This window comes from Anser cygnoides, chromosome 1, assembly GCF_040182565.1.
Source record: "Anser cygnoides isolate HZ-2024a breed goose chromosome 1, Taihu_goose_T2T_genome, whole genome shotgun sequence".
Lineage (NCBI taxonomy): Eukaryota > Metazoa > Chordata > Aves > Anseriformes > Anatidae > Anser > Anser cygnoides.
This window is the reverse complement of record NC_089873.1, coordinates 117,681,835-117,695,805: the sequence shown is the minus strand read 5'-3', so window position 1 is coordinate 117,695,805 and position 13,971 is coordinate 117,681,835. Positions and strand designations below refer to the sequence as shown.

General features: G+C 39.9%; 1 protein-coding gene across 10 annotated transcripts in view; it reads right to left on the bottom strand.

Annotated features, from left to right (window-relative positions):
* The window catches only part of SLC37A1 (solute carrier family 37 member 1), a 37,566-nt gene that overhangs the window by 5,283 nt on the left and 18,312 nt on the right, over positions 1–13,971 (bottom strand). For 9 of the 10 annotated variants that reach the window (XM_066979347.1, XM_048064282.2, XM_048064280.2 and 6 more), the window contains 9 exons: positions 12,425–12,508; positions 9,176–9,307; positions 7,587–7,677; positions 5,529–5,591; positions 3,764–3,849; positions 3,043–3,091; positions 2,107–2,180; positions 1,070–1,148; positions 369–466 (listed from right to left, as the gene is read on the bottom strand). In XM_066979347.1, the coding sequence (XP_066835448.1) occupies positions 369–466; positions 1,070–1,148; positions 2,107–2,180; positions 3,043–3,091; positions 3,764–3,849; positions 5,529–5,591; positions 7,587–7,677; positions 9,176–9,307; positions 12,425–12,508 (756 nt within the window). The remainder of the gene's footprint in view (positions 1–368; positions 467–1,069; positions 1,149–2,106; positions 2,181–3,042; positions 3,092–3,763; positions 3,850–5,528; positions 5,592–7,586; positions 7,678–9,175; positions 9,308–12,424; positions 12,509–13,971) is intronic. The other variant, XM_066979376.1, reaches the window with a different exon arrangement.

Below are 13,971 nucleotides of genomic sequence, written 5' to 3'. Positions count from 1 at the left end.
TTACTACTTCAGTAAACCAGCTTTAAAGAAAACAGAAGTAATTCTTCCATGAGTGGAATCTGAGGCATCTTCCAGCTCTCTATATAAAGGTTTGCTTACAATTAGGCCTGCTGTAATCTGCTCAGCCAGCCATTAACAGATGTGTATTTTTTCAGAAATTGAAGTGCATCTGAACTAATCTGCACTTCTGATTAAAATTAAATGAGAATTTCAAAATGAGCTACTTCGCACTTTTATTGAAAATTTCCTATGCAATTGGATGTTGGTTATGACGGACTATCGAATTTGCAAAAGGAAAATGTGCATTTTAACATATATAGTTCAGCATAAAGTAATACACAGCAACCAAGAAGTACTTTTAGACTTACTAGCAAGGCACACGCATCTGCCACCATGAGCATGTAAAACACGTTGTTCCAACCAGATGGGGAAATGAGACCAGCTAAGAGAGGCCCCAAAGCCGCACCTAAAATTTAATATTGATACTGTCAGAATGACGCAATGTAAGACTTACTATGCTGAAAGACAGCTATTCTGAGTTAGAACATCCATTTATCCACCTAGTTAACTCAATATTACCTTATGGATTGAAATGTCCCAGAAAGTGCAAAACATAACTGGTACAGCTGGGAACTTAACACATGGGAAGCTGGAAGGCTGGAAGTTTGAGAAATGCCATTCGTTGGCTCAAAAAAAAAGGTAACGTCCATCCCACCTCAAGAAGAATCCTACTCAGTTTTCCCTTCTACATGCCAGTGCGGAGGTAGTGACTAGAATATCACCAATCTGACAAACAGCCCCATGGCATCTACTTTTTGGATCTACGCTCAGTATCAGTCTATCACCCTCTTCCTTCCTCCTTCTCTCCCTCCTTTGTTCCCTCTCTCCCTCCCTCCCTCCGATATGGGAACATTAGGGAGGCTTAAGGCTAAGTTTGCTGTACTCCCCATTTCCAAAACTGTACTGAGTCTTGGCAAAACATGAATCACAGAGAGCCTAGTTTCACAAAGATCTTTTGTTTTAACAACCTACCACAGCAAAAGCAGGTTACCTTCCAGCTCTGGCTTACCTACAGATCCTGTTCCATCGATGATTGCTGTCACTGTGGACAAGGCTCTTGCATTCCCTTTCAGACTTTTATGGGTACCCTAAAGTGACAAAGACTGCTCAGAACCATCCTGAGCTGAACTCAGAAAAAGTCTCTACAATGTCCACACCTCTTTGTGTGAGATGTACATTGTGAAGTTGCCGAAAATATCCTAGCTCAGATCCTTTTATCACTACCCAAAGAAACCCTCCACCCAACCAAATGGTTGCCTACAGTGTTCTCCTTTATTCAATCAGTTTGTTTAAACAATAGCTGTGAAGCTTTCTCTTCTGCACATTGTGGATTCAAGCAACAAGGACAACACTATCGCTTTGCATTATGCTGCAAGACTGTTTCCATGGCCATCTTTTCTTCTACTAATAAAGCAACGCTCTGCAGAACAAAAAAAGTTCTGCTGTGACAAGAATACTAGAGTACCAGAACTATAAATATGAACTGAAAAGCTAATTCAAAGAATTTGTGAGTCAAAAGAAGCCCTTCAGTCCCAATTTTAAAAGGCAGGTCTTCAGAACTACAAAAACAACAACAAACGACTGATGAAGTGAATGACTTTGCAACAAGATAGATAAACTAAACATTTCACAGAACTGCTAATCAGACAGACTTATCTTCGTACACTGAGGAGAATACACTCAGGAAACCAGTGATTACATAAACTGAGACCTTGCTCAGGTCAGATGTTTGATTGCTGATACCTGAGGAATCAGTTAGCCCCTTCAATCTTCTTCCCAACCGACAGGTAGACATCTTGTAATGTCAGGCCCCACTCTCTAGCTAGCAGTCCCTTCAACAATGTTAAGGATAAAACAGGCAGGATACTAACCAGTTTTAATACAGGAACTCTAAAACAATCTCAGTGACTGAGTTCAACACAGCTTATCCATCTCACTTTGCTTTAGGACAGTGCAGCTCCTTCACTGACAATCCTGCAGAAGTCAAATGGCTCTCTCTGGAGGCCAAAGCTGCTATGCTGGAAGCAGAGGAGAAGCCAAACTCACCAAGTCAGCAGAGACAGCAGTGGTGATCAGTGCATAAGGTCCGTTCACCAGGGCACCACTGATAAGCAGCATCACTGTTGCAAGTTGGACAAAACCAGAAAACGTGAGTTGCCTGAAAGACTTAACTGTAACAACAGGAAATGTCATAGCCTGTGGTTTTCAAACAGTTTATTCCTTCCTTGGCTCCCCGACCTCATTACAGGGGACAGGAGGAAAAGCAACATACATTTGTATCTCAGTGCAAAGCTCCACAGTATAAATTCCCAAAAATAACAGGAGACAGGACAGAGTCAAAGGTACTTCCCAGGGCCCTTATTGATCCTGGTAGTTCAGAGAAGGAAGAAAGTCTAACCAAACTGATTCTAAGAGCAGAGGATGCTCACAGCAAGTCAACCATAAGCACACTCCTTGTAGAGCACCAAGCACCAGACAGCCCTAAAACTTATCGAGGTCTTTATGTAGGTGAGACATTATTGTCAGCTCTTGTGTTTCAACTTCTGTTTTGATGTAATAGATATAGATGCAAAGGGATTCAGCCGACATATGTAAAGTTAAAGTCATTTTCAAAAGTACTATAAGTAGTCTTTAAACTACTATAAGTAGTCTTTTAAGGTGTCTGATATTTGGAAAATGGGATAGAATAAAGCCTATGCTGATACAAACAAACTCCGTAAAGAAGACTAATGATATTACCTAAATCTCTGTTATCTCAATGATTAGTTGACACGAACTAACATTATTTGTTAACTAAATCACGATTAACTAAATCATGTCACCACTTTCCTATCTCCTTTCCTTATCCCACAAAAAACCTGCAGGAGAGAGTGTTCATTCCACACTTTCTCCTCTCAGGGGAAAAAAAAAAAGCAAAGGGCAATGGATCATAAATGAAAAGTTCACATAAAGCGAGGCAGAAAATAATTTAAAAATACTCACCTACAGTAGCCTCAAGGCCCATTTTACTGACTGCAGAGAACATGTACAACTGCAAAAATGAAAACACAAATGTGTTATAATACCAACACCCTCATTAATGGTAAAATCCCTATTTTTTTTTTTTTTTTTTTAACTAAAATGGGGAAAATATCTTTGTTGGTATCATGTGAAAAGTAGTTCTCACATCCTAGGTTTTACAAAATCCTTTCAGAGCACAGCAGCATGGTTGTTTGATTTGGACAGATCAGGGAGATAAGGAGCATGCTGCTCTTCCCCACGTGTCCTTTCAGAAGAAAGGGCTATATTATGAGAACACTCAATTTTAAACTCTCAAATTGCCAGCTCTGACACAGCACAGAATAGAGCTCACAAAAGAATCAAAGCTCAAAGAAAAATGCACCTCATATGTCCAACTGCCAGTTTTCCAACAGAGCACAGCAGTTTTAGCCTTTGAGCAACTAAAATTCTGGCTAAAAACTGGACATCGTATTTTACAAAAGAGCGATAAACTTCTCATATAATCCTGTAACAAGCAATGCATTAGACTCGTTTCATTGCTTAGTTGAGGCAGCCCAAATGTCTATACTTGCTCACAGGCTCAACTTCTTATGCTTTTAACCTGGCCTGAACTATATGTTCAGCTTAGAAGATGCTGCTTGCAGAACTTCCTGAATGCTGTCAAAGTCCCAACCACAGCTGTCAGAGAGAGGCAAACTCTTACTGTGGGTGCTGCCAGCAATAGCATCATTCCGCAGGTGGATGCCCTCTTCTCTAGCCTGTCTGAAATCAGGCCTGCCAAAATTCCACCTGAAAGAAGAGACAGGTACGTGAGGAGAATATTCTGTGCATGTTTCACACAAAAGATATCAGCTATACTTAACGAAATCCAACCCAGATTAAAACAAAGTAATACGACTTTCAATGTATAGTTACACACAGCAACACAGATCACGGGCCTGATGACATAATTTGCACTTAGCAACAACCTCATTAACCCAATCAGTTTTGACTTGGAAGGTCAGGCAGGAACAGGCAGTTGTTCTGCCTCATTGGTTATTCCAACTAGATTTCCAAGATGGTAGGGATGGGGGTGAAACAGAGGTGGAAGTATTTAGAAGTCATTGCTCTGCTGCTTTTGAATGCAAAATGCCTTTGCACCAGGTGGTCCCATTCTGCCTGGAATTCCGGGCTCCATCTGTGCCCAGCTGGTCACTGGTCCCTTAACTCCTCATGTGCAACAGTAAACTTAGCTGTAGTGTGCTCTGTCCATTTCCCAACAAGGGAAAATGAGCTATTTTAGATCACAGGGCAAATGAAATACTTGTTTCTCTCTCCAGGCAGCCACTCTAGGCTCTTCAGTTTTCCCTTCTGGTGTTTGCAACGGCTGTACACAGAAGCACTAACTGGAGTGTGCAGCAGGAGCAGGCTGGAAGGACAGAGGGAAAGGAGCTGCCAAAACGATATAAAGGCAACTTGGTACAGGGAGAAGGAAAGGAAGTTCTCTGGATTCTCCAGATTCCTCAACATTGCTGGGCCTGCCTCTCCCTCTCCAGCTGCCCATCTCCGAAGTGCCTACATCCCACTCAGACTTAAATATAAATGCCAAGGGTCCAAGCAGCACACAGCACAAGCACAAGCTTGTATTCACAGTGGAACGAAACACTGCTGAAAGAGGTCATTCACATCCCTAAGGTGATGCCTAACTCTGGCTCCAGCTGTCTGGGATGAAATAAGCAGTGAAAAATGGCAGAAGCGACATCCAGAACAAGCCTGGAACAGTAAATGCAACATACCTCGACACTTGTATCTTGAACTAGCAGGGTCTACATAGTTCTTGATCCAGTGAAACTTCCCCACCATGAGCACCATTTTCCAATAGACTGATAAAGGGCTTATTTCCAAAAGGCACTCAGGGAGGGGAAGAGAGGATAGCGCTCACACAAATCAGCTGGGTATTGAGATGATTATGCTTATTTTATTGTGAGCTATTCTGTCTGACTGGCATTCAGTGGTCACCTCACAAATTACAAAGGAATAATCTCATCCTTATCACTGTAATAATCTCCCAGCTTCATCACATACAATTTCATGAGATATTAAGAAAAAAACATGTGGCCATTCACCTTTGGGCCCCACAAAAAATGCACAACTGTACAGCTGGGATATTTCTGTTATGTTAGAGAAAATAAAAATACATTTTGACACATGAAGTGACAGAGCCCCATGGGCCAGAGCTGATGGAGATAAAAGACGCCATAACATTTGGCTCAGTCTATGCTGGCCAACATCATTGGCTCTGTGATTTGCTCAATTGAAAGATTTTTTTTTTTAAACTAGATTTTCAATGTCCAACCCAGCTCTCTACTTAGTACCTTTACTGCTGCTCTTCTTCAGTGTATATAAGGTACAAGACTAATATATTCAAGTTGTGTGTACCACTTTTTTTTGCTAAACTGGTCTGATTAAGGATTGATATTCAAACTTACCAAAGATTCCACCCACATCAAACAATGTAGAAAGATCCCCAGCTCTTTTGGCATCAAGATGTTCTAGCGACAGGAAAAAAAAAAATCCATCATTTCTAAACCACAAAAAGCAGACATCTCAAGTCTTGTCATGCTAGGGTAAATACATCTAACATCAGTCTTGTTTGTTCACAGGAATAAGCTAACAGAAGGTGTTGTAAGGTATCATTTCATAGGGCAAACAACAACGCATCATAACTGGTTATTCAGTGACACAGACTTTTGAATACAATTACATCCATGGCATGACACTTTTAACACTTCAGCTATAGATAAAGTCCAAGCAATGGAGCTGTTGATTGTTAAAGTTTGGCTTAACAATATTCCCATTTGTGAATAGCCACAGAGTCATGAACAGTTAACATATGCTCCTAAGTGAGGCTCTTGGCTCTAAAATCACAGTTAGTATACATTTGGATTGCCTGCAGAGCTTCTTGTCCTGAGAAGGGCAACGAAGCTGGTGAGGGGTCTGGAGAACAAGTCTTACGAGGAGCGGCTGAGGGAGCTGGGGTTGTTCAGCCTGGAGAAGAGGAGGCTCAGGGGCGACCTTATCGCTCTCTACAGGTACCTTAAAGGAGGCTGTAGCGAGGTGGGGGTTGGTCTATTCTCCCACGTGCCTGGTGACAGGACGAGGGGGAATGGGCTAGAGTTGCGCCAGGGGAGGTTTAGGTTGGATGTTAGGAAGAACTTTACTGAAAGGGTTGTTAGGCATTGGAATGGGCTGCCCAGGGAAGTGGTTGAGTCACCATCCCTGGAGATCTTTAAAAGATGTTTAGATGTTGAGCTTAGTGATATGGTTTAGTGGAGGACATGTTAGTGTTAGGTCAGAGGTTGGACTCGGTGATCTTGGAGGTCTCTTCCAACCTAGATGATTCTGTGATCACAGAATGTGGAGTCAGCCAGGCATCCCCCAGCAAAGGTTCTGTGATTCATCCTGGAGGCCTCCATCACAAGACAGCTGATGGTGATGTTAGTCATTAGATTACTGGCCACGTGCTTGGTGTAACATGCACTGTGCAGTTTACATAGAATATGAAGAAACAATGATTTCATCAAGTTCACTGTTTGCCATGGGCAGCAAGGACCACTGTTTGCATATACTTATATTTAGTCTAACTCATGCACTATGGGGTCAGAGTTCCAAGAGCGTTATCAGGAAGTTTGGCAACCAAGTTTCATTGTGTTAAGTATCACATTTCAAAAGCAGCTAAATTTCTAAACACCGTTGGTAGTTTTTAAAAGCTTCTGAAATACATTTGATAGAACAGTATCTGCTAAAACAGTGGTGTCAGTGGCACTACCATAACCTCAACAACAACGAATCTGCTACAGCACAGACTGGAGAACTGTGATAAATTTCATTAATCCTTCTGTTACCAGCCAGCTGCTTTCAAGGTATCCTGTCCTGCAGGAGGTTATTGTTTATTTGGAGTCCACACAACAGCCTTTAGCTGTAGTATTTTCAGCTGTGTGCATTTCAGTAGATTGTTTAACCTGTCTCTCTCCACTGGCTGCTATTGCAACACTTGTCCAGCACAGCATTTTAGTTAGCTGGGGGCTTAAAGGTCACATCATGACTCACAAGAACAGTAATTTCTCTGGCTAGGGAGAACTCCTTTCTCTGCACTCCGCAGCACAAACAAAAATGCTGCACTACTGAACACATAAGAAAGCTCATTTAGATTTTTCGTATATGTTTTAATTAGGCACTTTGATCATTTAAAAACATTAAAAAAAAGTATACTTTTCCGATTTGTTTGTAAGGGCCAAAGTCACAGCATTGCAACTTGGAATTTTTGAAGATAAACCGCTTTTTTTTTTCCTTTTGAAAATACTTTCTAATAAAATTGAATTCATAAAACTGAGAAATACGTTTGTTGGTGACTTAAAACTCTCCTGCTACTCTTGCAAAGATAGCCCATTTCAGAAGCAGTAATGTTTATTTTCTTATTTATTTCAAGCTCATATCTCTACACAGTTTGTAGTCATAATTCTGTTTCTCCTTACTGTGATACTTACCCACATTTGTGATATAGAGGGGAAGCCAGAAGAGGAAAGTATAGCTCACCAGTTTTGCAAACAGAAGACAAAGGGAGAACTCTATGACTCCCTAAGACAACGAAGGAAACAGGAAGTTAGTATCTTAATAGAGGCTGTTATCTACTTTCAAAGATCACTATGAAATCATTTCTAAGAAGCATTTTACCCCTTCTTTTTCTCTCAAAAATTCCCTGAAGGCTTTCTTCCCCCGAGAGCATAAAGATTACAATCAGAGCTGACTGTGATATTCTACTTATATACATTCTCTTAATTATACTGAATTGAACAGAGAGAACACCAAAACGAACAGGAAGGATTTGATTCTGTCTGGAACACCTGTATCACTTGTTTTCCTCATTTAGAGACTTTTTATGCAGCATTGTGTGGGAGCATTCCAGAGGAATGGACGTATTTTTATGTTCTTTAGATCTGCCCTTCAGATGGGGTCATCAAAGATCTCTCCCTTATTAACACTATACAAACAGCCAGTTCACTGGCATGACACAGTTCAGGTTAGTATGTGACAAGAGCACACTGCAGATAGGGCAGATGCCTATTTCAAACACTAATTTGTTCCATCCTCTTTCGTGCTGGGTATATGAAAGGTCTACTTATTGCACAGAGCTGCAACTAAACTGCCAAATTAACCTATCTTCATTCCCCTTACCATCTGATTTTTTTGTTGTTGTTGGAGAACGGTGTTTTTAAATCCCTCATATGGTGTACTGCAGTTATCTGCAGGGACAACACACATACGCAGCCAGCTCTGCTTCACATACAGCCAAGACCCTTCCCAAAAGCTGGCAGGAAAAATACTGTGGAGTTACAGAGATTCAAAGAGGCAGCAGTAGCAATTTTTCTACCTATTTTTTCCACTTTGCCACAGGAAGAACAGTTGAGACAGGGCATCAGACTGGTAGAATGAAAGAATGCAGGAATACAGTGGATTTCTTCCGCTACCTTTACACTTGGTTCAAATCAAGTTGGGTATAATTTTTTCCTATTTGTGCATTGTATTGAAGCTGATAGACTTCAAGCTGATAGGACAATCAAGGCTGATTTCCCTGAACTACAGGAAACTTATTTCCTTTTCTTTTAGAAGCAACCTAAATGTTTGGTCTGTCTCATACTTCTCCATATAAACAGTACAAGAGATTAAAAAAAAAATTAAAAACAATGTTGAGGAGTGTAAAAGAGAAGCCATGGAACGAAGTTCTGACACAGAAAAGTACTTACAGGTTCAGCCTACTCTTCCATTCTCAATACTCACATCATTAACTAAGACCAGTGAACTTTTACGTTACAGGCTGCTACAGTATTAATTATAATGAGGTTAAAAACAAAAACAAACAAACAAAAAACAACAAAAAAAAACAATTTATACAGTCAGTGGAGCCTAGATGTTTGTCTTGTGTATCAAAATCTGCTTTAGCCTACATAGAGCAGAGTTGCCAATCAAAGCTTGTGATGCAAAGTTAATGTCACCTATCACTCCATCTAGAACTTCAGGGAAACCAGAAGGTAAAACCTGACTCTTAGAGGAACAAGCAAGAATAGCACATACTCACAGGTATTCGCAAGGCCCCAAGGAAGCTGATAGCTGATGTCCCATGTCTGCCTTCTCCAGTGACTGCACTGCTCGAGTTCAGTGATGCCGTGCAGTTTTCAGTGTCAATAAGCAAATGCTGCATCTCTGGGTCCTGCAATTTCCCCCAGCAACACCATACACAAAAGAAGAGAACAATGTATTAAAACACTTATCAAAGTATCAAATCATTCTAAAATAATTTATTTTAAAAAAAGTATTTATTTTGTTACAGAAAGTTACAGCTTTTAAAATCTCTTGATTTGGATGAATGGAGTGTAGAGAAAGACTAGGTATTATATGCAGAAAAAGGGGTGAAATAAGCCTGGTCATTTAGGCTTGCGTGTTAAGCATTATGGAATCAAGTTTCCATTCTATAGTGACTTTTTTTCAAGTTGCAAAAATCCTACATACAGAGTACAGTCTAAAGGAACAAAATTTCCAGTCTTCCCTTGCCCCACTACCTATACGTGGTCTAATTAAAACTGAAAACCTCCCGAGCACTACAACACATTTCTGTATAAAGCCATGTGTTATCTTCCTTCTGTACTAACATCAAGGTCATTTTTCAGACTCTGTAACATCTTAATCAATAATTTAAATACAGGCAAGGCCATACTTTCAACTGAGTTATGGATACTGAATGCTTTTTGTTAAGCGATAATGAATTTTTCACCTGTCTCATTTGAGCATTGCAATCCACGAATTCAAAAAAGTCTGAGGTTTACCAATACTGCCTAAGAACTCAATTCCAAGGTCTCTTCTAAACTAGGAATGATTTCACTCTAATAACAACTCCATTGGCTGCTAAGAATAGTTGCGGAGCAAGTTATCACTCAACAAGAATAAGCCATCCCAGTCTAGCCACAGACAGATCTCGTTATTTTTATCCATTTTGATATTACCCAAAATGTTTGTACAAAGTTCATAGACAGGGTGCAGGATTTATGGGAGACCCTACACTCTGACGAAGCAGGAACCAGAAGACAGGAAAAAAATATAAACAGAAATCCAGCTCGGCACTGTAAATCTATGTTACGGTACATGAGTCACTCCAGCAGGAGAAGCATTCATCTTTTGAATTACTGGAGCAACTTCAAAGTTTGAACTATTTTAACAGTAGCAAAGCAAAATACCAGCTACTAACATTAAAAAAGTCAACGGAAGGTAAGTCTAGATAATGCCTCAGGGCATGTCTCTTGCAGAATTTACTCAGCAAACCTAATCAGGATTGTTTGAGGTAATGCTGCTCATTTCCCAGACAGGCAGCTCTGAACTTATTTAAGTATAGAGGGTTAAATATGACAGTGAAAGTGACCAAAGTCCAAATAACTTATTTAGCATCTCACACTGAAAACCTTCACCAACAGTATGGAATTTTTGCACTGCATGTAGCTAAATGATAAATAAAAACATCAGCTTGTACTTCGCAGGGATAACATTGTTCAGCCTTGACAGTTTGTCATGGACTGTGATTAGGCATATGGCACGCTACTGATCTCTGGGGAAGGATTCATTATCCCTCAATTTTGTACAATTTTCAAGAGGCCAACCTGACATAAGCAGTAACAAACACATGGAGGTATTCAGGTTGCTTAGCCAAAAACAGTTGTGGTTTTTTTTTTTTTCCAGTCACTGCATATCCTGAATATTTATTTTTACAGTAATTGCAGAGGTCAGGAAAACAAACAAAACAGTAAAAGCTGCCACTCCAGTGTCCTTGTAGTAGACCAGCTCATAAATGCAAAACATCTGTTGCTTGTGCAAACACAAAATCTGACAGTGATCACCAGCTCAGCATAACTGTAACATGACCACTGCAAAAAGGAGAGGTGTTCAACTCCATTTTGACAGGAGCAAGATCATCTCTTGTCACTGGCAAAAAATCTGGGGGTCCTAGGCAGTGACAAAAAAGGGATTTTTTTTGTTTGTTTGTTTTAAAAACTTGTTAGCTCCATAATACGAGCATATAACTTAGCTGGCTACGGCTGATTATGGCTTTGTTGTCAGCGTTATCTCCCTGTTGTGCCCACAAGGGAACACCAGTCAGTGTGGGAAGGGGCACATCTTCCTTGCCCCCTTGCTCTGCAGGCTCTTTGCACAGGCTGACAGGGAGGGGGCCCATCAGAGGTACCAGCAGAGTTAAGAGAGGAATCTTTGTCAACTGATTTGCTGACTATATTTTAGCTCTGTCTTCATGACTTGTCTACAGACACCTACTTATGTTCTTACATCTTCTCCCCTTATCTTCCAGCTAGTTGTCAAATAATACTGCCAAATGATTTCTGGGCTGGAGACTGCTCTTGGGCAGCTCAAAACGAAGAGGAGTGTACTCATTATGCTCAGTAAACTCCAGGTACCATCTGTGTTGAGTTTCATTCTGAGTCACTGAAGGAAGGGTCAGTCAGACTGGTCACAGGGGTTACAGAGAGAGCCAACCAAAATTACTAGCAGAGCCTTTCCTTAAAAAGTTCAAAACCTTTCCATCCCTGCTGATTATAATTCTGGGAAACAATCTATGGGCAAAGAACGAAAAGAACAGGAAGCTTCTGTTTTCCTGTAACAGTCTCAAAGAAGCAGAAGTGTTAAAAAAAAAAAAAAAAAGGCTCTCTTCTATCCTATCCTCTCAGGATATAATGTGTCAAATGCACTGAATATTTCAAATGTGTACAATTTTTCAAGTGGAAATTTTCAGTTAGTTTTCATCACAAGAAAAAAATCATTTTGCCCACTGAAGGGCAAATCCAGAAGTCAGTTTCCAGTGAGAATCACAAACACTGATGGTTACAAGCTTTAAGCATGATTCCTGTGAATAATTGCTCTTATTTACAATTCTCTGCCTCCATGCATACTAAGTGCATACATTTAATACATCAAAAAAAGAAGACAAGTGATACTGTAAGGAGTGGACAGACACCATAGAAGTAAAGAATTTCAAATGTGTTGTCTTGAAAATATCTGGCAGCATTTACTTTTGCTGGAACTGTATGAAGATCACAAAGTAAAGACCAAAAAAGTAAGCATGCTATCTTACTCGATTAGGCTTGCAATATTTATGTTAGATAATGCTTTGTTCTCTTGTCTGACAGTACATTAGTATATGAAAAGGGAAGCAGATTTCAGAATTATAAAAGGAAGATCTACTTTTACCAATAATAAATCTAACGTAAACTTTCCACGTGAACTTTAGGAAGTCTACTATACTATTTTACAACAACACAACATATTTTACCTGAGGCTTGCTGGCTTCCTTAGCATTTAAGGTTGGCATGTGGACTCTGAATCGAGATGCACCATTCAGGAAGGCTTTAGAACTCTGAAAGAAACAAACAACACCTCCCCATACTTTTGTTGCTTGTTTTTTTTTTTAAAGGATTACATACTGTTAATCATTTTCTTACAACTAAAGTCTTTGTGCATCATAACATAAATGGATGCATCTCTAATTAAACGACTGTGCATTTTGTTTTGCTTTTTTAAGCTTTTATGCAGACCTATGGCAACGTACAGAAAATGCAATTACAGCTGTATTTGAAGGCTCACTTTATACTGCTGTTATACAGCAGCAGCATACTGAACTCAGAGCACAGTCGTGCCATTCTTAACATCTTTAGCAGCTCTTTCCTCTACTGAACTTTCCTTGGCATTGCTAACAATTTTTCTCATAAGCAGATAATCCTAGTAGCAACTACAGATTTATTTATTTTTTTCCCCCCAGGAAAACCTTGTTTCTTCATTTCTCTTCATTTAAGATAAGATTATCCCGCTAGCTTAGTCTCACACCATTCTAACCCAGAAATGGGTAAGAGACCATGCTCCTATGGGCTACAGGGTTAGCAAAGTCAGAGTGCTTCTGGGGTGCTCAGAACAGAAATCAAGGCAACAAGCTGTATTTTAGGCCCCGGATGGACCTCAACTAACCCACTGGTTTTTACACATATTTATTACCACGTGCATTAGCGTATCATTTCACACCAAAATTACATCCCTTGGAAAACACTATCCTGAAATCCTTGGCTTAAAAGGACTCGCCAGGGAGATTACAGTTTGTCCACTGAAATAAATATACAGCTTCAAAGTAGGCTTGGAGTCAGGCAGGAACAACCTATTGCTAAGACCACAAGAAGCACTGTGCATTCCTCAGGGATGAGGTATTTGCTTCTAATGTGTCAAATAACATTCTGAATGCCACATTAAAAACAAACAAACAAACAAACAAAACCCACAAATAGATAAAAAGAAACCACCACAAATCAGAAAAGAACGCCCATTCCCACTGAGCATTTTAATTTGAAATGAATCACAAAGTAATTCGTGCCCAACACAAATACAAGGATATTGTGGTTTCCTTTACACAAACTGCCATTCATCACCCAAATCTTTCTAAGAATGCAAGAAGCTTTTGAGAGGTGGGAATAAATTTCAAAATTTGTGCTGTTCAATGCAGAGCTGAGGCACAAGCAATCTTGGGCATAAAAATCTTGTTTCTCCAAAACAAACAAACAACACTGAAGGGCACAGGGTCTGAATGTCAGATTTTAAAATTTTATCTTATAGAAAATTAAGCTCTTATCAGAAAGTGATTTACAACAAACTGTAGTGAAGAAAATCAATTACCTAGAGAAAAGTTACCTACACCTTTATTTAGCAGCTGAGCAGAGGAAAAAAAAAAAAGAGAAAGACGACTTCATCTGACTGTCAAAAGTAAGATTTACTGTGGTAAGGAGGAAATGTCTGGGGATAAGGACTAGACTCAGAGGCTGCACATTTAATACTTAA